This window comes from Schistocerca piceifrons, chromosome 3 (genome assembly GCF_021461385.2).
Source record: "Schistocerca piceifrons isolate TAMUIC-IGC-003096 chromosome 3, iqSchPice1.1, whole genome shotgun sequence".
Taxonomy (NCBI): Eukaryota; Metazoa; Arthropoda; class Insecta; order Orthoptera; family Acrididae; genus Schistocerca; species Schistocerca piceifrons.
In genome coordinates this window covers 662,280,283-662,303,708 of record NC_060140.1, presented here as the reverse complement: position 1 = coordinate 662,303,708, position 23,426 = coordinate 662,280,283, and the positions used below count along the sequence as shown (strand labels likewise).

The 23,426-nt window shown below is 43.2% G+C and overlaps 1 protein-coding gene across 4 annotated transcripts in view; it reads right to left on the bottom strand.

Moving 5' to 3' along the window:
• Nucleotides 1–23,426, bottom strand: part of LOC124789612 (E3 ubiquitin-protein ligase TRAIP) — a 216,933-nt gene that overhangs the window by 52,903 nt on the left and 140,604 nt on the right. For all 4 annotated transcript variants that reach the window (XM_047257027.1, XM_047257029.1, XM_047257028.1 and 1 more), the window contains one exon: nt 21,637–21,979. In XM_047257027.1, the coding sequence (XP_047112983.1) occupies nt 21,637–21,979 (343 nt within the window). The remainder of the gene's footprint in view (nt 1–21,636; nt 21,980–23,426) is intronic.

Sequence of the window (23,426 nt, the reverse complement as noted above, 5' to 3'; positions counted from 1 at the left end):
AGCAAGATGTATGAGACAGGCGAAATACCCTCAGACTTCAATAATATAATAATTCCAATCACAAAGAAAGCAGGTGTTGACAGATGCGAAAATTACTGAACTATCAGTTTAATAAGCCACGGCTGCAAAATAATAACACGAATGCTTTACAGATGAATGGAAAAACTGGTAGAAGCCGACCTCGGCGAACATATTTACAATTTGTACAGAAACCAGATGGCAGTTATAAGAATCAAGGGGCATGAAAGGGAAGCAGTGGTTGGGAAGGGAGTGAGACAGGGTTGTAGCCTCCCCCCCCCAATGTTATTCAATCTGTATATTGAGCAAGCAGTAAAGGAAACAAAATAAAAATTCAGAGTAGATATTAAAATGCACGGAGAAGAAATAACTTTGAGGTTCGCCAATAACATTGTAATTCTGTCAGAGACAGCAAAGGACCTGGACAGTGTCTTGAAAAAAGGATATAAGACGAACATCAACAAAAGCAAAACTAGGATAAAGGAATGTAGTCGAATTAAATTGGGTGATGCTGCGGGAATTAGATTAAGAAATGAGATGCTTAAAGTAGTAGATGAGTTTTGCTATTTGGGGAGCAAAATAACTGATGATGGTCAAAGTAGAGGGGATATAAAATGTAGACTGTCAATGGCAAGGAAAGCGTTTCTGAAGAAGAGAAATTTGTTAACATCGAGTATGGATTTAAGTGTCAGGAAGATGTTTCTGAAAGTATTTGTATGGAGTGTAGCCTTGTATGGAACTGAAATGTGGATGATAAATAGTTTAGACAAGAAGAGAATAGACGCTTTCCAAATGTGGTGCTACAGAAGAATGCTGAAGATTAGATGGGTAGATCACATAACTAATGAGGAGGCACTGAATAGAATTGGGGAGAAGAGGAGCTTGTGGCACAACTTGACTAGAAGAAGGGATCGGTTGGTAGGGCATATTCTGAGGCATCAAGGGATCACCAATTTAGTATTGGAGGGCAGCATGGAGGGTAAAAATTGTAGAGAGAGACCAAGAGACGAATACACTAAACAGACTCAGAGGGCTGTAGGTTGCAGTAGGTACTCGGAGGTGAAGAAGCTCGCACAGGATAGAGTAGCATGGAGAGCTGTATTAAACCAGTCACAATATTGACTGAATTTAAAAATTTAAAATTATTTTGCAACGTACTCACAGAAAATTATAGCAATATTAAAAGTTACGTACAATGGGACACATACTACAGTTAGATACTTACATTGTGTCTTGATGAAGTGTAACTGATGGGATGAAAATACACAGAATTCATTCAGCCAGTATCTGAGAATATCACTTATCAACTTCCAAACCAACATTATACATAATTTCAAACTTTTATGAAACTTCTCCTCATGGACATGCCCCGCAAAATGATGAAAGAAAAAAAAAGGTTTATTGCTTACTAAATTTTCGCTGTTCATGCAGTCAGATAGCCACATCTGGCAAAATGTTTTAATTTGTTACTTGTGAACACACTGTTCACAACACAGTTTCCAGACAGTATCCACATGGACCTCTGAATATACCAGAAAAATTATATTACCATTGTAGTGCCTCGAGAATTTTGGGGTAAAGTCTAGAGACCCTCATATTTTCACCATCTCGAACACGCGTTATTTTAGAGATGGGTGTGGTAAATTAGAACTGTGTCTACTGCACCACAATTATGTGTGTGCGGGACAGACATGTATCGGACGGATGATCGGGGCAGGCAGGTAGTCCTCGAGCCTGCCTAAGAAGTTACACATCCCGCTCAATGATTAAACGCGCCGTACTCCGCGAAACGTCAAACATTATTGTGTGAACATTTGAATGTTGTTGAAAGAAGAGAAGATACAATTACTTATTCATTTGCCTTTTACTTTCATAAGGTCCAGACAGTTGTCATCTTAAACTTGAGATAATTTCGAAACCGTATTTATTGAAAATGTACGTAATAGTTTCCGAAGTTAAGAAAACATACGGGAACTTACTAAACGTCAATATTCATGTGTCAAAGTATCGAGAGAATCTCAGTGCGTATAGTTGCTTTGTCCACCTGAAGTGTACAATAACTGTTGAGTAATTGATCGATTAACTGCTAAAGTAAATCATCACATTAAAACCACCAGAATGTGGGGACCAAAGTGAACAGGACACGAAAAGGAGAAATTTATTTTGATGACGATTGAGATGAGAAAAAGTTGAGAGTTGCCACATTAACATATAATAATGAGACGAAAAAATTGGTCTGCAAGATTCGATTTAGAAGATTTGGTTGTGGGGAGGAAGCAATCCTCACACACGCAGTAACCAGCCGCCGTCGACGCACTCACAGTAACCCGCCATCATTGCTGGTTGCTGTTTGAGTTGCTGACTTCACACCCACCACCGCCGATGCCAACACTGCAACCAACGTTTGACACTGTTGGTGCCTGTGCGGTTCACCGGTGCCGTTTCTACACCTCACCGATACAGCCTACAAACCTATGCCGGGTGAGCTCAAGGTAATAACTATTTGAATGTAAATTAGGGTGATCATTATTCACAGAGGCGATTTTTTTAATGATTATGAGATCAAAACAACTTAGGACTATGGAGAAGGAACAACAACCTACAGAAACTGTAGAACTAGCCATGGCAATGACAGTAACTAAGGTCACACCACAGTGGACTGAAGTAGCTAATTTAATTAAAGGACTAAGTCTTCAGTTAAGTATCAAATTAGATGCTCTGAATGCTTCGTTAAGTGAAAAAATAGATGGGCAAAGTGTAGCCGCCACTGCTCAGATTTCCTCTTTGAGGAACGAAATAAATACTAAGTTAGATATACAGAGGCAAGAACTAAGTGACCAAAATGTTTCCTTACGTGAAAAACTAGAAGCACAGGCTAAAGCTTTTGAAAAACTAGAAGCACAGGGTGAAGCTTTCAATTCTAAATTTGAGGTGTTAACTGATAAAGTGGAAAATTTACGAGTACATTTAAAGAATGAATTAAGTAGTTCTTTATCTGTACAAATGAATCAAATGTTTACGGACTTTAACAAAAAGCGCAGGATGATCAATTTCAGAAGTTGATCCAGAGATTAGAATTTGATATTGAGGGCAAGTGTACCAATATAGAGTCTGAATTTAATGAGAAGTTATGGTCATTTCAAAGTTTGTGTTGCATTCAACGCAGTGAAACAGAGATTACATACCTTAAAAGATATCATTGAAAAACAAGACAAACTGATCCCTATTGTCCAGTCGCAAATTGCAGGGTCAACACTCATGTAGATGCGGTAGAGAGAAATTTTAGTGAAAGGTTAGCAACCTCAGACACAATAAATATAAGCGGTCTGGAGGAACATGTAGCGAATTAATCTACCGGAGAGTTGCCGAGAGGGTAAACACAGACAACTTTCCACCACATTTAGTGTCGGAACTAGATGATACTAAAAAAGGCATACATGATTTGTGCAGGGAATTTAAACTTATCCAGAATAAGGCAGAGAAAGGGGTAGCTTCACAGAATGTAGTGTTGACTAGTAAATGGTAATTGTTTACTTGAGGGGAGACTTTCACACAAAATGTAATGCTGGTCTGCACTTGCTCAAGTAAGGTTAAGAGCAGATCCATGGGATCCAGGCGGAGTCACCTTATTCCCCAGAGATGTTAACATTCTGTGTTAACGGGCGGAGTGACAACCGTCGGATCCCGAGTTGGGTTCGGTGTTACTTCCATATTCATATGCCCACACCGAATTCTCTTCAAGTCTTATACTATCCTGTATTCTGTTCTCATTCTCTTATATTGTCATATAGTTTAGTACTTCAGCATACTCATCTTGACGTGGTGGACAATCACTTATATCAAGGTCATACTGCTTCTTGTGGAGGTAGCAGTAAGAGATCTTGTCATTATACGCAGTCTTACTTGTTTTAAGGGCACTAGGATCCCCAGTGATATAATCACTTTGATGGATTTGTTATTGTATTGAGTCAAGACTGAAGCATTTGGTAATGCCTCGTAATATGCAAGTCAAATGCATGCTCTGCTCTAGTCTCGAGGTAAAAGTGAATTGGCAGCATGCTCCGCTCTAGTCTCGATGTAAAAGTGAGTTGACAGCATGCTTCACTCTAGTTATGAAGGATCTCGAATCCGCTTATAGTTAGGTCATATTTTTGCCTAGCGTATAGTTAGATCTGATTCGGGCTTAAACTATTGGAGGATACGGTGTAATATGAATAATTATATATTTATATCGAAAAACAAAGATGATGTAGCTTACCAAATGAAAGCGTTGGTATGTTGATAGAGACACTAACAAACACAAACACACACACAAAATTCAAGCTTTCGCAACCCATGGTTGCTTCATCAGAAAAGAAGGAAGGAGAGGGAAAGACGAAAGGGTGTGGGTTTTAAGGGAGAGGGTAAGGAGTCATTCCAATCCCGGGAGCGGAAATACTTACCTTAGGGGGAAAAAGGGACAGGTATACACTCGCGCGCACACACACACACACATATCCATCCGCACATATACAGACACAAGCAGATGTGTGTGTGCTTGTGTCTTTAATCACTGGAAACCGCCAGACCGTGCGACATATAGTTCAGGAGATATGACATCAAACCTTTAGATGAATGAAAAACTAGCTTTTGCTTAAAATGGCACACAAATTATCCTGTTATATTCACCCAATGTTTCATGACTTCCAACAAACTTTAAGTATAATTTCAAACCTTTCTTCCCATTTACATGGTTAAAGGCAAATATTTAACACATTAAGTCATTTGTACAGTAATCAGACATTTGAAGCTGATTTTTACAAGAGAATTCAATTTTTTAAAGAATCAGGGTTAACCAGTGTATGTGTAATCCATCATGATTTTGACAATTACAGTTTTGCACCATGTTAAATTATGTTATTGTTGGTATTGTACTAAGTTCAAATACTGGTTCGATGCAGCTCTCCACACTGGTCTATCCTATGCAACTGACTTCATCTCTGCATGACTAAAGCGAACTATATGAATTTAAAACAGCATACGGTAGTCAAGTCTTGGTCTCCATCTACAGTTAACAAACCCCCCGCCCCTCCCACCACACGCACACGTTTCCCTGCACTACCATATTAATGACACTTTGATGCCTCAGGATCTGTCCTATTAACCATCTCTTACTTTAGTCAAGTTGTTCCATAATTTCTTTTCTCTCCAATGTGAATCAATAGCTCCTGGTTGGTTATTCAGTGAATCCCTTTAATCTCCAATAACACCACATTCCAAAGTTCGCATTCTTGTTGGAACTATTTATTGTCCATACTTCACATCAATACATGTCTACATCCCAGAAAAATACCCTTAGAAAAAATGACCTAGCATATACACTCAAATTTATTTAGAAATTTCTACACATGAAATGTCATATCTGAGTGACATTGCAGGTTGAACGTATACAGCGGATGTCACTAAGCAGCTTAATTTGAAGAGCCAACACCTAGAAAGCCACCTACACTGAAAATGTCCAGAAACTATTTAGGAGGAGCAGGTACATGTCACCTATTCATTATTTGGAATGCCTTACATCCAAATCTAGTTATCAGTGCCACTGCACTCACCATCATAGCTTCTCACATAACTGACACCATAAAGAGAGATGTGGGAATTCCATACATATGTTGGAAACATAACAAAACTCATTATGATGTAAAGGATAAATTTATCAATGAAAATAATCAATTTCTGAAAATATAAAATAAATAAACAAGATAATCACCAAGCAGCAGCAGGAGAATGCACACACAAGAAAAGTATTACAGTTTGCCAGCTTTTGGAGCCAGTGGCTCCTTCTTCAGGTAGAAGGGTTGAAGGGTGGAAGAGGGATGAAGGAAAATGATGCATGAGGTTTAGGAAAGGAAGTGGAGGTTGGTAAAGTCACCCAGAGCCCTGAGTCAGGGGAAACTGACTGGATGGAATGAGAAGGAAAGACTGCTAAATTGCTACTCGCCATGCAGAGAAGACACCGACTCACAGAGAGGCACAACAAAAACAATGCTGTACATCTGAGCTTCCGGCCTAAAGGCCTTTTTTTTCCGAAAGCTCAAATGTATAAGCAGCCTTTTTGTTGTGCCTGCCGGGACTCAAAGTCTCCTCTATACAGTGAGTCACAATATATCCTTTTCGTAATACTGTTTTACATTCTGGATTTTTCATTATTTGATAACAAAACTACACCTAGATTTTTGGCCTTTAAAGCTGAACGCTTACTTGTTGGACTGTCTTTTTGTTGTGCCTATCTGCGACTCACCATCTTCGCCATATGGTGAGCAGCAATCTCCCTTTTCATAATACTGTCATTATTACATCCTGGATTTTCTATTATTCTAGTTAATAGTTACATTGCTACCTATCATTGTGTTATCTCAGCATGTAACCATCCTTGTATTCTTTTCAACAACAAACCACTACGTAATACTTTAGAATATATTTACAATAGAATTTTAATGATATGAAAAACAACACTGGCGTATTACTTATCTTATTAGAGTTATCAAGATTTTACCAAATACATGTTTTATTCATTAAATTTTATCCAATACATGTGGCAGCCTCAAAGCTCCACACTCCCCCACCCATGGAACCAGCAAGATCTTTCTGAGAATTACTGGCAACACTGCAACAAACCTACAGTACATGTCACTGATGTCAAATATATCTGCAGCAACAAACTCAGTTACAAGACAGCACCAACAGCTCGGGGCAGTAAATATGAAACCATCCACCATAATGACAGAACATATGAGTCAGCCAGTAGCTGCCTACGTGGATAAGGCCAGCCAACTATACAGTTTGTCAACGATGGTTACAATGTCTGTCTTTACACAGTGCCTGTATCTTCATACTGCAATGTCATTCAGACATGCATTCGTATCTGAAGGAACAGGCACTGTTGTTGATGATTACAGCTGTGGTAAATATTATGAAATGGATTCGCATTTCACGAATTATACGATTTGATGTCAGCTGTTTGTGACACCTGGACTGGGACTGGAACCCGGATTATCCACTTATCATGAGTGGTCGCCTTAACCAGTTTGGCACTCTGATTACGTCTCCAAGACTGATTCAAACTTCCACATGTCATTGAGTCTACAACCCTTACAATTACACATTTCATAATTCCTGCACAGGGAGAGAGAAACGTTTCATTGTCATTTATTCCCTTGAGGCACAGATACATCAATGACGGTTACAATGTCTGTGTTCATATGGTGTCTGTATCTTCATATCACAACCACAAATTTTCATGTGTCATACACAGCTGACATCAATTCATATTCACTATACATGAATCTATTTTGTAATGTAAAGTGTGTCATTCAGGCATAAAAGTGCCCCATTTGGCCTTCAAAGCACTGACTTTTTGGACTGACTGAATAGCCTTGTGGATTATGTCATGTTGTGCCTTCCTTTGCACCCTGCTGGCATAACACAATACACAAGAAATGTAATTATAGCATTTCATTTCTAGGCAGTCGAGCTGCTTTTGAAGTGAGTGATTTCATACAAATGCCCCAGAGATGCACTCATAAGAGAGATCTTTCAGCAGCTCTCCCTATCTCCACCTTTCATTGGGTCCAGGAGTACCAGATGGATTCCTACTTTTGTTGTGGCTCCTCTATGTGTGCCCTGCTACATAGGACCACTATGGATGATCTGATATCATAGCTTGACAATCTCGCATGCTACCTTGCTTGTTTTTGGAGTGTGTAAAGGCTGGTTAACCCCACATCCCACAATAAAAAGGGATATGCTACTTCACATGGATTTCGCATGTGCATAATCCTCGCCCACACGAGTGAATAGCTTCAGTAAGTACAACCAACCATCTAAGTCACTCTATGGATCTGACCTAATAGATCATTTTGTCACAGGGCCACTACAGCTGGCAAGCCTGTTAATGAAATAATTGTCAATTATTTGTCCATTTGGTGCACCAGAGCAATACCCCACAGAACAATGTACTATATATGGGCTACAGTTTGTCGTGCTATTGTCCCTCATCTGTGGTATTGCCCCCAAAAAATTTTGAAACACCAAGGATGCATTTGAACAATGGTTCAGGCTAGCAAAGCAGGACTGTCAGAAAGTACATGCATGTCACTGTTGCACCCAGTGGCAAATAAGCTAGATGGCCGACATCTGAATTGTGATAACAAACAGAGCACTAAATGCATGGACAATCTATGATCAAGACACAGTGTGCCACATTTGTGATTTTATGTAGCATCTTGTGGCTGTATATTTTTCCCACTCTGGTTCCTGTCAAGGACTACGATTAGAGCACAGCTGTCATTGAGAATCTACACAAAAAGTGAGAATTCCTCTACACACTCTAAGGGCTACAAACACCACAAAAACCTTCCAAAGATAAATTGTTGAGGTGCCCTGGAGCTTTGACTTCTGTTTCATCTATGTTAATGATATTTTGGTGGCATCATCGTCGCCAGAAGAATGTGGATCACCACCTTCAAAGAGTCTTCAATCGTTTTGACACCCCACTGCATCCTGCCGTGCTACGGAAGGACATAGTGGGATAGTGTGAAGCAGGTCTTCCTATAGTTGACTCAGAAACTACACAAGAAGACGAAAGGAATTCAGATGGTAGACTCTATAAGATGTAGGGACCCAGGGAGGGAAGGGATGCAAAGGTAGGGGAGGAAAGACAAGGAAGGTGGTGGAGATGATGAGAGAGACAGGGAGGGAAGGAAGAAAGGGAAAGGGGTGGAAAAGGAAGCAGGGGGGGGGGGGGGGGAGAAGAGGGAGGAACAAAAAGAGGGACCCCATCCTTCCCTCCTCTTTTCAACCTTTCTCTATTTCCTTGTCTCTCGCTGCAACTCCATCTTCCTCTCCATTCCTCCCCTCTCCCTACTTCTTATATGCCCCATCCTCTGAACTCCTTTCATCTTGTGCAGCTGCCAAGTCATCTGTGGAAAGATCTGCCTCACAATATCCCACTCCCCCCTCCTAGACTCATGTGTCTCCCTGCCCCCTTCTCACCTCCATGCATCCAGGCATTTGCTATCGACAATCAACAGTTATTATCGCAGTGGCCACAGGCGGGTGAGTTTGGGTGTCTGTATGGTCGTGTATATGCATACATGAACTTCTACAGAGTTTATACATGGACGAGAAAAAAGAATTCCCAGATTTTTCCCAATAAAAATACACCGTTTCCCAGGTGACAATACACAATTTCCTGGGTGAAAATATCCCTCAGAACAGTAAAACTGTATCAATTCCTTGAGCAGTAAAGGTTTTAGATACCACTTACCAGCACTTTAGGAAATGGAACCCAGTAAAAAACACATTTTGGAAAGATGTTTGATGCGCAGCACCATGTATGCTGCATAGTTTCATATTAGGGAAACATAAAAATGAATTATACCAAACACACCACACTAGTTTCCAAAGCACTGAGGTCCAGATTGTGATGTGCTTTTCTCAGCTAATCACAGCCCACATCACATTATCTCACCAGTAAAGGAAAGCAGACATTCAGAACATAAGACACCTGATGTAGTCAGCCAGTAGCTACATCACTGTTAAGTAGAGCAGATAAACAAACATGAAAACTTTATGGTTTAAATTAATATACACGAAGCACAGCTATAAGAAAAGCTAAGCTTCCACATATAATACAGTTAAGAAAAAGAAAAAGATATATCAAACACAAACATGCCATTAAAATTTTAAATAACGACATAAATTTCTTGTCTTCTGGGCCTGAAATTCTTCTAAGTGGCTCGTCCTCAAAGTTTTAAGTTTTGAATGAGAGTCAATCGCTCTGTGATTTAAGAAATTCATCGTATGCTTTCACACGTAACAATTCATCTTGTGCAAAAGGAAATTTTCTTTGAAATTAATGCTTCTCAAACCATCATTTGGAATATTTTCCAGCGACCTGTTAGAAATTAAACATTTGTAACGACACGCTCATCGAAAGCAGCTTTGAAGTCTTGCATAGACTTCATCCTGAAGCCTTTGACACATTTTGCTGTCGGTGAGCACTTATGTGCACACTGTGTTTTGTTGTAAGTTTTACATTGGTGTTTCTGTCTCATTTATGTTTTATTGCCGCAGTATTATTGTACAGTAGCAGGCTAAAGTAAAATTCTTTGTTAGAGTATCAGTTCTTACCAGTCAAAATCACAAAAAGTTAATTTAGAAGTAAGACAGCGAAAAATTCCCAGAATTCTAAAAAATTTCTGGGATTTTCCCGGTTTTCTCCCAAATGAAAAAATTTCCGGGGTTTCTCCAGTGTCCCAGGTCTTTTTTTTTTTTGTTGTTTTAGGGCGCAAAACTTCTATGGTCATTAGCGCCCAGCCCGTGACGTAGGAAACAGGAAAAAAACCAAATTTAAAATCAGCAGCAAGGGGAACAAAGTCATAAAATTTGAGAAACTAAAGGCAGAAGGAATGCTTAAAAATCCACTATAGAAAGGGGTTGGTTGTCCCCAAAAAAAAAAAAAAAAAAAAAAAACCAAATGACTGACGTCATTTCACTGTCACTAATAAACTGTAGAACGCGGTCAGCTGAGCGCGTGTCATCTGCTAAAATCAACGATAGATCAGGCGATAGCTGTAGACGGGAGCGTAACGGATTAAAATAGGGGCATTCAATTAAAAGGTGTCTGACCGTCCACAGCTGAGAGCAGTGGGGACAGAGTGGGGGAGGATCACCGCTTAAAAGATGTCGATGGCTAAAAAGACAGTGCCCTATCCGGAGTCTAGCTAAAATTACCTCCTCCCGACGACGCGTTCGGTAGGAAGAGGTCCAAGCGCAAGGAAGGGCTTTCACTTCCCGCAATTTATTATGGGGAAGTGTTGACCAATGCGCATGCCATAAATGAGCAACTTGGCGACATAAACCGCTCCGTAGATCGGTAAACGGAAGAGACTGAATAGCTGGCCGAGGAAGAGAGACTGCAGCCTTGGCCGCTATATCGGCCGCCTCATTCCCACAGATACCAGCGTGTCCCGGGAGCCAGAGGAACGCCACTGAGACACGCCCCAGGTGGAGCAAGCGCAGACAGTCCTGAATCCGGTGGACCAGACGGTGCACAGGGTAAAGAGCTTGGAGACTTAGGAGAGAGCTGAGAGAATCTGAGCAGATTACGTACTGTATCCGCTGATGGCGGCGGATGTAGTGGACAGCCTGGAGAACAGCGTAAAGCTCCGCAGTATAAACCGAACACTGGTCGGGAAGCCGAAAGTGATTTGGGGTGTTGCCAACAATATAGGCACTCCCTACACCTAACGATGTTTTCGAGCCGTCGGTGTAAATAAATGTGGCGTCCGTCATTTGTGCACATAGAGCAGCAAATGCCCGACGGTAGACAAGTGTAGGGGTACCATCCTTGGGAAATTGACATAGGTCTCTGAGCAAGTCGATCCGGGGACGGAGCCAAGGCGGTGCTGTACCCCAAGTTGTCAAGAAGGTTTTAGGAAAGCGGAAGGAGAGAGAATGGAGCAGTTGACGGAAGCGGACTCCCGGGGGTAGTAGGGAGGAGGAGCGGCCTGCATACCCGACATCAAAGGAGGCGTCGAAAAAAAGGTCATGGGCTGGATTAGCAGGCATGGAAGACAGATGGCTAGCATAACGACTCAGAAGGACTGCCCGCCGATTGGACAGCGGAGGTTCAGCAGTCTCAGCATAAAGGCTTTCCACAGGACTGGTGTAAAAAGCTCCAGACACTAAACGTAATCCACGGTGGTGGATAGAGTCGAGACGCCGAAGAATAGACGGCCGAGCAGAGGAGTAGACGATGCTTCCATAATCCAATTTCGAGCGCACTAAGGCACGATAGAGGCGGAGAAGGACCACTCGGTCCGCTCCCCAGGAGGTACCATTCAGGACACGGAGGGTGTTAAGGGAACGCAGACAGCGAGCCGAAAGATAGGAAACGTGGGAGGACCAGCACAGTTTTCTGTCAAACATAAGACCCAAGAATTTAGTGACGTCGGAAAACGGAAGGTTGACAGGACCTAGATGTAAGGAGGGCGGAAGAAACTCCTTACGTCGCCAAAAATTAACACAAACGGTCTTACTGGGTGAGAAACGGAAGCCGGTTTCGATGCTCCACGAGTGGAGGCGATCGAGACATCCTTGAAGACGTCTTTCAAGCAGGCTGGTCCGTTGAGAGCTGTAGTAGATCGCAAAATAGTCCACAAAGAGGGAGCCCGAGACATCAGGAAGGAGACAATCCATAATTGGATTAATGGCGATGGCAAACAGTACAACACTCAGCACGGAGCCCTGGGGTACCCCGTTTTCTTGGGAGAAAGTACGGGAGAGAGTAGTGTTCACCCGCACCCTAAATGTGCGCTCTGCCATAAATTCGCGAAGAAAAAGGGGCAGCCGGCCTCGAAAGCCCCAAGAGAACAGTGTGCGGAGGATGCCTGTCCTCCAACAGGTACCGTTTGGCGTTTCCGGAGAAAATTGTTCATGATATAAGTGGAGAGAGCAACAAGATGGTCAAAGGCAGAACGATGCTTTCGGAATCCGCATTGGGCTGGTGTTAAAAGACTGCGGGATTCCAGCCACCAAGCTAAACGGTAATTCACCATACGCTCCAAAATCTTACAGACACTACTCGTGAGAGAAATGGGGCGATAGCTAGAGGGGAGATGTTTGTCCTTTCCAGGTTTCGGAACGGGAACGACAATAGCTTCCCGCCATTGTCTGGGAAAAGTACTGTCGGTCCAAATTCGATTGTAAAGGGGAAGGAGGTAACGCAGGCTATGGGTTGATAAATGCAGCAACATTTGGACATGGATACCATCCGGTCCTGGGGCGGAGGAGCGAGAAGAAGAGAGGGCATGTTGGAGTTCCCGCATGGAGAAAACAGTATTGTAGCTTTCGCGATTTTGAGAGGAGAAAGCAAGATGTCGCACTTCCGCTGCACGTTTCTTCTGGAGAAACGCTGGCGGGTAATTTGAAGAGCTCGAAATCTCAGCAAAGTGCTGACCCAATGAGTTAGAAATTGCGACGGGGTCGACTAAGGTATAATGCGCGAGAGTGAGCCCAGAGACCGGGGAGAAACTAGGCGCGCCGGAGAACCGTCGAAGCCGACTCCAAACTTCCGAGGAGGGAGTGAAGGTGTTAAATGAGCTAATAAAGAATTTCCAGCTTGCCTTCTTGCTATTGTGGATGACGCGACGGCATCGCGCACGGAGCTGCTTATATCGGATACAGTTTGCCAAAGTTGGATGGTGACGGAAAATGCGAAGAGCACGTCGCCGCTCACGTATTGCGTCACGGCATGCCTCGTTCCACCAAGGAACTGGGGGGCGCCAGGGAAATTCGGAGGTGCGTGGTATTGAACGTTCCGCAGCTGTGAGAATAACGTCGGTAATATGTGTGACCTCATCGTCGACGCTGGGAAAGCGACGGTCATCGAATGTCGCTAGAGACGAAAAAAGTGTCCAATCGGCTTGGGCAAACTTCCAGCGTCGCGAGCGTGCGACCGAACCGCCGAATCTTTCCATCAGCAAATGGGGTATGTTCTCAAGTGACTCCGTTGTTTTAACCCCTCCACTGACAGAATGACCCGCTTCCTACTTCCGTATGTATAAAGCCAATACGGACTTGTAGCTGTCACGCCTTTGCGCTTCCTGCTACGTATTTTAACCGTAAATAGCTCAGCCCTAATGGTAAGAGTTAGTAGTGAATTCTGGCGTTATTAATCTTTGAAGACAGCACAGCTGCCACAAGCTCAGCTCACTTTTACTCCACTCCTACCCTCGCCATTACACCACATTAACTAGGTGCTACATGGACCTTGCTAAATTCACTTGCGTATACATTTTTGACCGTTACTCGCCAGTATTTACCTATTGGATTAGTACACTCCTAACCGGACTATTTCTCAAAGAGCTGTGATGATTGAACGGGTTCGATCCACGGCCTACAGTGCCCTACAGTTCACACGGTAACACTGCCTACCTGACCCACTTAACTTGGTAGTGAGCTTATGTATCCAATCACCACTGCTAGCAGCAGTAGATAATCCTATCAGCACGACGAGAGCAGCAGACTTACCGTTGAATCCTCCTGAAAATACTTATAACTACGGTCGCCAGCTCTGAAGGAGCAAAAGAATAAATCAATTTTTTGGCTCGTTTCAAAGTGAAACGGCTTGAGTTGAATTTTAAACTTAATTCTGAATATTACTATTTCTGATCATTCTAGGTGATTCTACAAAGCAAATACTCTCTCAATTTCTGTGAGTTGGCTTGGTAGTTACCACCAAGACAATTTAAGCAACTTAGGTTAACAAACTTCTACCCTTCAACTTATTTAATGATTTTGGGATATTACTCTTTGGACAATTGCTATAGAATTAGTTAAGTGACTTTACTTGAAAGGTTACTCAGAAAAATTTAAGTAACTATAAATAGGCGACTCATTCTGGTGTGACCATTGCTCTTTTCTACATTCTTAAACGCTAAAGTATTCTACAACCAAAAGAATTGTAAATGAAAGAGGCGATGGTGGCCTCAGTCTGATTTCACTACACTATGTTTCAGGTTACTACACTTTACAATGAACAACATGCGTCGTAATTTTACTCATTACTATATTCTGTCCTCTGCACTTGCACAAAAGAAAACTGGTATTCTCCTTTTACATGTATACAAAGTTCGACTTAACAATTTCAAGCAGTCTTGCCTTGGGTAGACGTGTCGGTGCTGGTGGTGAGATGCATGTGGCTAACGCAGCTCTTCCTCTTCACGCCTCGTGCCCTTAATGGCGGCTGGAACTACGAGCTGTAGCACTCGTATAAGCTACTGCGCGTCCGCCATAAAATCTGGGCGCAGGAACTCTTACAATCAGCCCCAGTGGCATAGAGACGGCTTCGACAACCATTCGTCGCGTTCTACTCCACAAACGGCGACGATATTCTCCTTTTCGCTGTTGCACAGTCACTTTTGCGTGAGCACAGTTATGCACGTCCGCTCACGTCAACACTCCCCAGGCCATTGCATTGTTCAGTCCCTGTGTCTCCAGCTACCTCTAGCTACGCTCGTATCACCAAGAGTGGGGGCGTTCCCCTACCACCTTTTCACCGAAATCATTTAGTATTTAAGAATATTTATATATATTACCCTGGAGTTCATATCAGTCATAATAATTTACTACTAGCGCTTTATAACATTAAATCATACAGTAATAGCTTATAATTACCAAGAAAAAGAATACATTTGACTCCGATAGCTTAATGCATTGTCTGAGAGGCCGCGCTAATTCCCAGTTTCGCCAATAGATGGCATCAGGGTGCACTCCCTGGCAGTCTCACACCAGCGCGCCCGTTTCCGACGCGCGGGCTCCAAATTACTGTCAGCCCACCATCATTTCAGTTCCGTTACAAGCGCATATATGGCAGTTGAGGCTGCAGTCGAAGAACACATGGAAAGTGGTCACTCGAGTGTGTATCATCAAGGGCGAACCATTCGAAGCGCCGAGCTAGCGGAACAGTACCGACCGCAAGGTCCAAATGAGATAAATTTGTCGTGGAGGCAGACAAAAATGTGGGGACCCCAGTGTTGAGGCAGACTAGATCCGCTTGGTGGAAGACGTCTAGCAATAGTGAGCCACGTGGACAAGGATGTGGAGATCCCCAAAGCGGGTGGTGGGCTTTGAAGTCCCCAACCAGCATATAGGGGGGTGGAAGCTGATCAAGAAGATGAAGGAGATCAGCTCGTGCCATTGGTGTGGACGATGGAATGTATACCGTACAAAGAGAGAACGTGTATCCAGAAAGGGAAAGACGGACGGCGACAGCTTGGAAGGAACTGTTTAAGGGGATTTGGTGATAATGGAGAGTATCGTGGAGCAGAATCATGAGTCCTCCATGGGCTGGAGTGCCTTCAACAGAGGGGAGGTCATATCGGACGGACTGAAAATGAGGGAGAACAAAGCGGTCATGGGGACGCAGCTTTGTTTCCTGAAGACAGAAGATGACTGGCGAGTAGGATCGTAAGAGGATCGACAATTCATCCCGATTGGCTCGAATGCCGCGGATATTCCAGTAGATAATGGACATAGGGTGAACAGAAAATGGAGGAACGTGACCAAGGGTGCTGTCAACTCAACGACTGCTCAGAGCTTGCGACCGACAGCATGGAATGGCATTCAGTCGAAGGCAGAAGATCCTGATCCATAGGTTGGTCAGGAGCAGCTCCAGCCACCAACGATCGGCCAGTTGACCGGCCACCAGCAGTGTGCCTCGGCGACACAGAAGATGGCCGAGGGCGATTTCCGCCAGGTGGTGCTGTAGATGGGACACGCCTTGGCGGAGAAGGAGAGGAACTGTGTTTCTTCGTAGCCTTCTTGGAAGTATGATGTTTAGATGAAGGAGGAACCGATGGTTGTGAAGTTGCGGTACGTAAAAACTCTTCACGAGAATGCTCTTTTTTCGAAGACTTGGCGTCTGACTTTTGGGCTCGAGATTTAGCAGAACCCGACGAAGGGTGAGCCATTGAGTGGGCAGGCGAAAGTGGTGAGGTTGAACGGGCGATCTTTGCGCTGGCCGATCTGACGACCGTGGTACTAAAGGTGAGGTCGCAAGTCTGCGTGGCCGCCTCCTTTGTTGGCCGAGGAGAAGCAAGGACAGCGCTGTATTTTCCTTTCTGAGGCACAGTGGGCTGTCAACTGGCGAGTAACTTTCGAGCAGCAAAGGTCGACACCTTTTCCTTCACTCTTATTTCCTGGATGAGTTTTTCGTCCGTAAAAACGGGGCAATCTCGAGAGGAAGCAGCGTGGTCACCCATACAGTTGATGCAGCGAGGGGATGGAGGTGGACAAGCACCCTCATGGGCATCCTTGCCACACGTAACACATTTGGCCGGATTGGAACAGGACTGGCTGGTGTGATTGAACCGCTGACATCGATAGCAACGCGTGGGGTTTGGGACATAAGGGCGAACGGAAATTATCTCATAGCCTGCTTTGATTTTTTATGGGAGTTGAATTTTGTCAAATGTCAAGAAGACAGTGCGGGTTGGAATGATGTTCGAGTCAACCCTTTTCATAACCCGATGAACAGCTGTGACGCCCTGGTCAGACAGGTAGTGCTGAATTTCTTCGTCAGACAATCCATCGAGGGAGCGTGTATAAACGACTCCACGCGAGGAATTTAAGGTACGGTGCGGTTCCACCCGGACAGGGAAGGTGTGGAGCAGAGAAGTACGCAGCAATTTTTGAGCCTGGAGGGCACTGTTTGTTTCCACCAACAGGGTGCCATTCCGTAATCTGGAACAAGACTTTACAGGACCCGCAATTGCGTCGACACCTTTCTGAATGATGAAAGGGTTGACCGTGGAAAAGTCGTGACCTTCGTCAGACCGAGAAACAACAAGGAACTGTGGCAACGATGGAAGAACCATCTGTGGCTGAGACTCAGTGAACTTACGTTTGTGAGCAGACATAGTGGAAGGTGAGGAAACCATTGCGGAAGAATCTCCCATGATTACCGGCGTCTCCGATGGCGCGCTCCTTCCTTGTGGGGGCCCTCACCGAGGGCACACCCGCCTTAGGTGATTGTTCACACCTCAGGTCACACCTCCCGACAAACGGACGGAGGGACCAATCGGCACTTTCGGAAGGTATCAGCTCGGGTAATCACCCCTCCCTGGGCCTGGCCGTTACCAGGGGGTACGTACGTGTCCTACCTGTCTACCCGGGGCGGGGAATTACGCGTTACCCCCGTCACCGGCTACGCATGGAAGTGCGTGGGTCGGCCTTCAGACACGCACAGGGAGGAAGAAAGAGAAAGGGAAAGAAAAGAAGAGAGGTCTCAAACGCCGCAGCGGAGAAAAGGGTAAAGAGAAGAGGTAAAGAGAAGAGGTAAGGAAAAGAGAAGGACGAAGAAAGATGAAGACATACAAGCAAGGAAGGCGAAGAGTGCGGTAGATTTACAAGCGTCCGTCTCCGGACGTAGGCACAAACCATACTCCCAGAGGGGGAGAAAGGGAAGGAAAGAGCCAGAGGTGAGGGGGGGGGGGGGGGCGAAGATGGGGGATGGGGAAGGATACGGAAAGGGGGGGTATGCAGCCCGGAAAAGAAGGAAGGCCACATTAGCTCGGGGTCCCGTGCTCGCTACACACGTATCCACAAAAGAGTTGTGGATCCCCTGGGGGGGTCCCAGGTCTTATACACCCTGTTCTACTAGAGAAAGAGCAAGAGCTTGAAAGTTATTATGAATAGTTTTCTGTTGTGTGTTACTATGCGCCACACACCAGCTATTGGTGAATGATTACCTTTCGTTTCTTTTATGTATTATTCCATTCAGGAATTTCAATTGTTGTTGTACACAAGTGATCTTTGTTGGAGTTAATGTATCAGCTGCTGACATCCATTCCCAACAAGGGCACAAAATGCCACCCCAAAACAGTATTTAACCCCAACAACAGTGTAAATTGTAACAATATTTAGGTACAATAAACTTGTATCACCAATACAAACTTCGAACTGAAGAAATCCAAGCATCACCCTGTGTCCTAGCTGACCATCTATGGTTCCATAACTCATGCAAGGAATAATGAGCAACATGATGCATTATAAGCAGATCAGGAGAGCCTCTCACAGGTTGTTCTGCTCACACATCCCACCACGAAAGCCTCTTAGTGATCTTTTCAGATGCTTTAGCCCATGCTGTGGGTTTCTGGATGCAATTTTTCAGTGGCATACCAATGGAGCCTAGCAACCATTATTCTTTTCTCCAAAAAGCTGACAGAAAAACATTGTTCTTGACTGTTTTATATAAAACTTCTCACTGGCTCCACAGCCATGAAATACTTCATCCTTATCACTGAAGGTCACATCATCATCATTTACACTAATTACCAGTCACTGTGGTTCATGTTTTCATAATCCCACAACAATTGTCCACCAATCCAGCTTAAGTACTTTAATTTCACTGTTCAGTTTCCTACTGACATTTAGGAACAACAGTAGCATCAATAATGTTGGTGCAAACACTTTGTCAGAACCATTTCTCAATCCCTAACATTCAATGGGCAGGTATATTTCCACTACTGCTGCTCAAACTAGGCAGAAATTTGAGTGAGAACTGTCAGGGGGTCTGCAGAACAACTGATGTATGATGAGCCTCCGTGTTCGTTAGGTGAGTTCTTTTTCCTGTGTACCATGCCTACGTGCACTATACCAGGAATCCTAACAAATCTCAGGAAGAAGATGGAATGAAAGTGACTAATGTTATCCTCATGTCACAACAAATGAGTCAACTTATTTTCACAGACAAGGCCAGAACAAAATACGTCTCTCCACACTGTCTCTCCTTATGAAAGGTTTTGGAACCACTGTGTAAGGCCCCTGCATGGGCATAAAAAGGAGTGACAGGATACTGACACTTTGAATAAAAGGGCAGACAATGTTATCTCTGTCGGTGGGAGTAAAGTAGCATATCTGAGCGATGAGAATACCACTGAATCACCAGACCCAACAGGATGGGCCCTGGTGTATCAGCTACCCCCAGCAATCCATCTGGCTGTAACCCACATCCCGATAGATGTGCCATACCATGCCAGCCATCAAGAAAAATAAGATACAACTGCAATAATTTGGTACAGGCAGCAAGTGATGATGGGTTCGAGATGTGATGGCCTCAGTGCTCCACTCGGTACACTGTTGAAGGAATGTCCTAACTGCACCAAGAGAGACTACCTGTAGAAAATTACCAGCAGTGTGAGATGTGAGAGACAAGCACACCTAGACATGCACTGTTTGACAGGTAACATGGTGTGAGTCCTGACACAGGTGAGCATAGCTTGTGAGGTAGCGTGTGGAGTTTTCTGCCTGACCAGCAGTTGACACACCAGCACTTGTTATCAGTGGAATATGGGTGCCACGAGGAAAGCCAGCTATCATAAGGGCAGCAGATAACCTGAACAGTTGCTGCAAGTGGTTTTCCTAGGAAGAGTGGTATTTGCTGGCCAGCACATGGTGTGAGAGTGCTTCCATGGCATAAACTCAGAGGCTGCACATTATTTCACAGTCACCATATAAGTAAAACCTGTACTAATAAAGAACATGAGAAATTTGCATTATTGATGTGAATTCTGCCTCAAAATGTGGGAACATGAAATTAACCAACAGACTCTATTTATAGTGAATGGTATCCAGATGAACTATTGTCAGAGGTCATTTGAAACAGCTTTATTTTCTGCACAAAAATTCAAAAATGTAATCAGTTTTCAGTTACTGGTATTGCACATCATCTGGTGAAGCCCAATTTCCAAAGATAATGTGCATAAGAATATGTTCGCAAAATAAAAAGGGCACAAGCACAACAACATATCAGTGTACTAAATGCTCTGGTGCAATGCCAACTATGAGCTGTTCAGTGGTCTGTACAAGATACACATCACGTAATATGTAAAACTCAGCCATTGGACCTAGCATCTGACAATAAAGAAGGTGCAAGTATGTCTGCTAGCTATAGTTCAATTGTTCGTACTATGTGCACATATTTAACATGGCAGTTTTAGGTGGTGGGTGTTTTGAACTGTGGTCTCATCAAATACTGGTAGAGGTTGGGCTTGAACCCTTTCTCCCCCCCCCCCCCCCCCACCCTTCCTATTTCGTTTACGACTATGTGAACCTCAGCAAATAATTGGACAGTAACCATTACCAAACACTTTGAATTGTGTGTTGCTCATTGTTTTTCTTTGTTATTTTGAAATGTGTGAACAGACTAACGCTAGCCCATTATGGAATCAGATTACGGTCCTCACAGCACTAAAAGGGATCAGTGAAACACAGAATACAGGTGTAGGCTGTTGTCCTACAAGCGGGAAGCAGGGCTTGTTTCCGTCAGTTGTGCTTATGGTCTTTAAATCCTGAGCAGCAGAGCAGTTAAAGACTTGTGAAATTTCTGCATAGCTTTTTGGAGTTTTAACTCTGAACTGTAGCATCACTTTCACAGATTTGGAAAATTTCTGCATAGCTTTGCAGACTTTGAAAAGTTATCCACAACCTATTTTTGAACTTTAACATTGAACAGCATCATAAAGTTCCTGACTTAGTGTAATTTTGATAGAGCTAGAGATGAAATAGTATTAAGCAAGGGTTGTATACATTTTTGTTACTAAATGGTATGCAGCTTGTGTTAAGAACATCGTTGCATTTCACCGACCACAATCCTGCCTGCAGTTTAATCAAATTATACGTAGTTTACAGAACAATAACAGAATAATGTGACAGTTGTGTGGCCCACCCCAACCACGTACGAAATTAACTTCAGAATAAGGGAAGATAATAGTACATCATAAGTGTGCACTCAGCTTTTGAGCCAAGCAGACAGCAAGCCAAGCAGACAGATGTAAAAGCAAACTTGAATATGATAAATTCTACACGAAATTTATTCAGACTTAAAAATTATTTTAAAACAATAACTGTACCTATTTACTTTACTATCAAGAATCGCTTATCAATTCCTATTATGTGATATTCAGCTCCTGATCACTAGTCCAGTAGTGTGGTCAACAGTTAAAAATACACACTCACATAAACAGATAAATCCTATCTTAGAAACAGAAAAGAGTAATAATGCAACTGTACCTCAGCAAGTGTAGACTTCCTCTTCTCAATAATGTTGTGAGACAACTTCAGTGTGTTAGGTGCTGGGCTTTCAGTTACAAATCGCCTAAGAGCACTCTGACTAGGATGAGATGCTGTAGGTGATACTATGGCTGCCTCAAGATTTTTTATCTTTTTTTGTAGACTTCTGTTCTCTGCTTCCTGGTGTTTGATATCGTCTGTTAACAATGCATTCTTTTCCACCTGATTACTCAGTTCTTTCTTCAAACGGTTCAACTCATTTAGAGCTGAATTCAAATCTTTTTCAGATTCTTTCAATTGTGTTTGAAGATTTCGCCTCTTCTCTGTTGAGCCTTGTAATTCCCTTAAAAATGAAATATTAATTTTTAAGTTTCCTAGCATTATTATAAGATCTCTGTTGCAGTTTGTAAAATATAGTTCACAACAGATGTGTAATAAGACAAAATTAGCAAGCTAGGAACCTCACATGAATTTAGGGCAACTCTGATGTCACTTACCAGTGATACACTAAATTCTGCTCCTTTCAATGAACTGTATCTCTAACTGACAAATTTATCATTGTTTTAACAAAAAGTGGTTAGAAGATGGCTGCGACACAAATTCTTGAATGTATAATTGAAGTCCTTGTGTTTAAACAGCAATAAATAATTGACAACATTAATAATGAGAAAAAAAATTTGTTTCTTTGAGAGAAATGCCGAGTGTGTTGTTGAGTGCATTTTACAATATTTATTGCAAAATCTGAAAAGTCACAGAAATCAGCAATTTTTTTCAGCTGGATTACACATCCAAACAAACTACCCTTTACAGATTGGTAAACAATTAGTGAAAATGGAAACACTGGCTGCAGCACCTTTTAAACATTAGGAAAATAATCCCAAAAGAATTTAGAAAATAACTAGTCCAGGAATAGGTTAGGCAGAATGGGAAAACAGTACCTAGTATTTAATGCTACAAATGTTCCATTCATGCATAATTATGTTTCAAAGACTTGAGAATATATGGAAGTGCCACATAATACAAAGGTAATATGGCACAATGAAAGCAGACTGCGAGATATTATTATAACACACACACACACACACACACACACACACACACACACACACACACACACACACACAAACACAAACACAAACACACACACACACACACACACACACACACACACACACACACAGCCACTGTCATCTCTGCCTTAACTGTGACTGCATCCAATGTGATCAGTGATCTCAACTGGGGTGAGTAATAGGAAGGAAGGAAGGAAGGAAGGAAGATTACAGTTTAATGCCCTGTCGACAGCATGGTATTGGAGATGGATCACAAATGCAAATTACAGAAGGATGGGGGAAGGCAATCGGATATGCCCTTTTCAAAGGAACCATCCCAGCATTTGCCTGGAGTGATTTAGAGAAATTGTTGAAAATGTAAATCTGGATGGTCGGACAGAGATTTGAACCATCCCCCCCCCCCCCCTCCTCCCCCTGAGTCTAGTGGGCTAACCACTTTATGCGGGTACAGATGAGGTGAGAGTGGGGGAGGGATAGCAGGGTAGCAAGATACAGATTGGGGGAAGTTGCTAGTGCTGCCTGTGGGAGCGTGCAGGGACATGGTGGGGACAGAAATATCGGCTTGTTAGGTGCAGAAAGAGCACAGAGGCAAAAGAAAGGAGTGCAGCAGAGAAGGGAAATGACTTTGAAGGTGTGCTGGCACAATAGCAGTTGTGTGTAGGGTTCGACGATGATGATTTTCAGATGCTGGGCACTCAGCAGCATGGTCAGCAACATCCT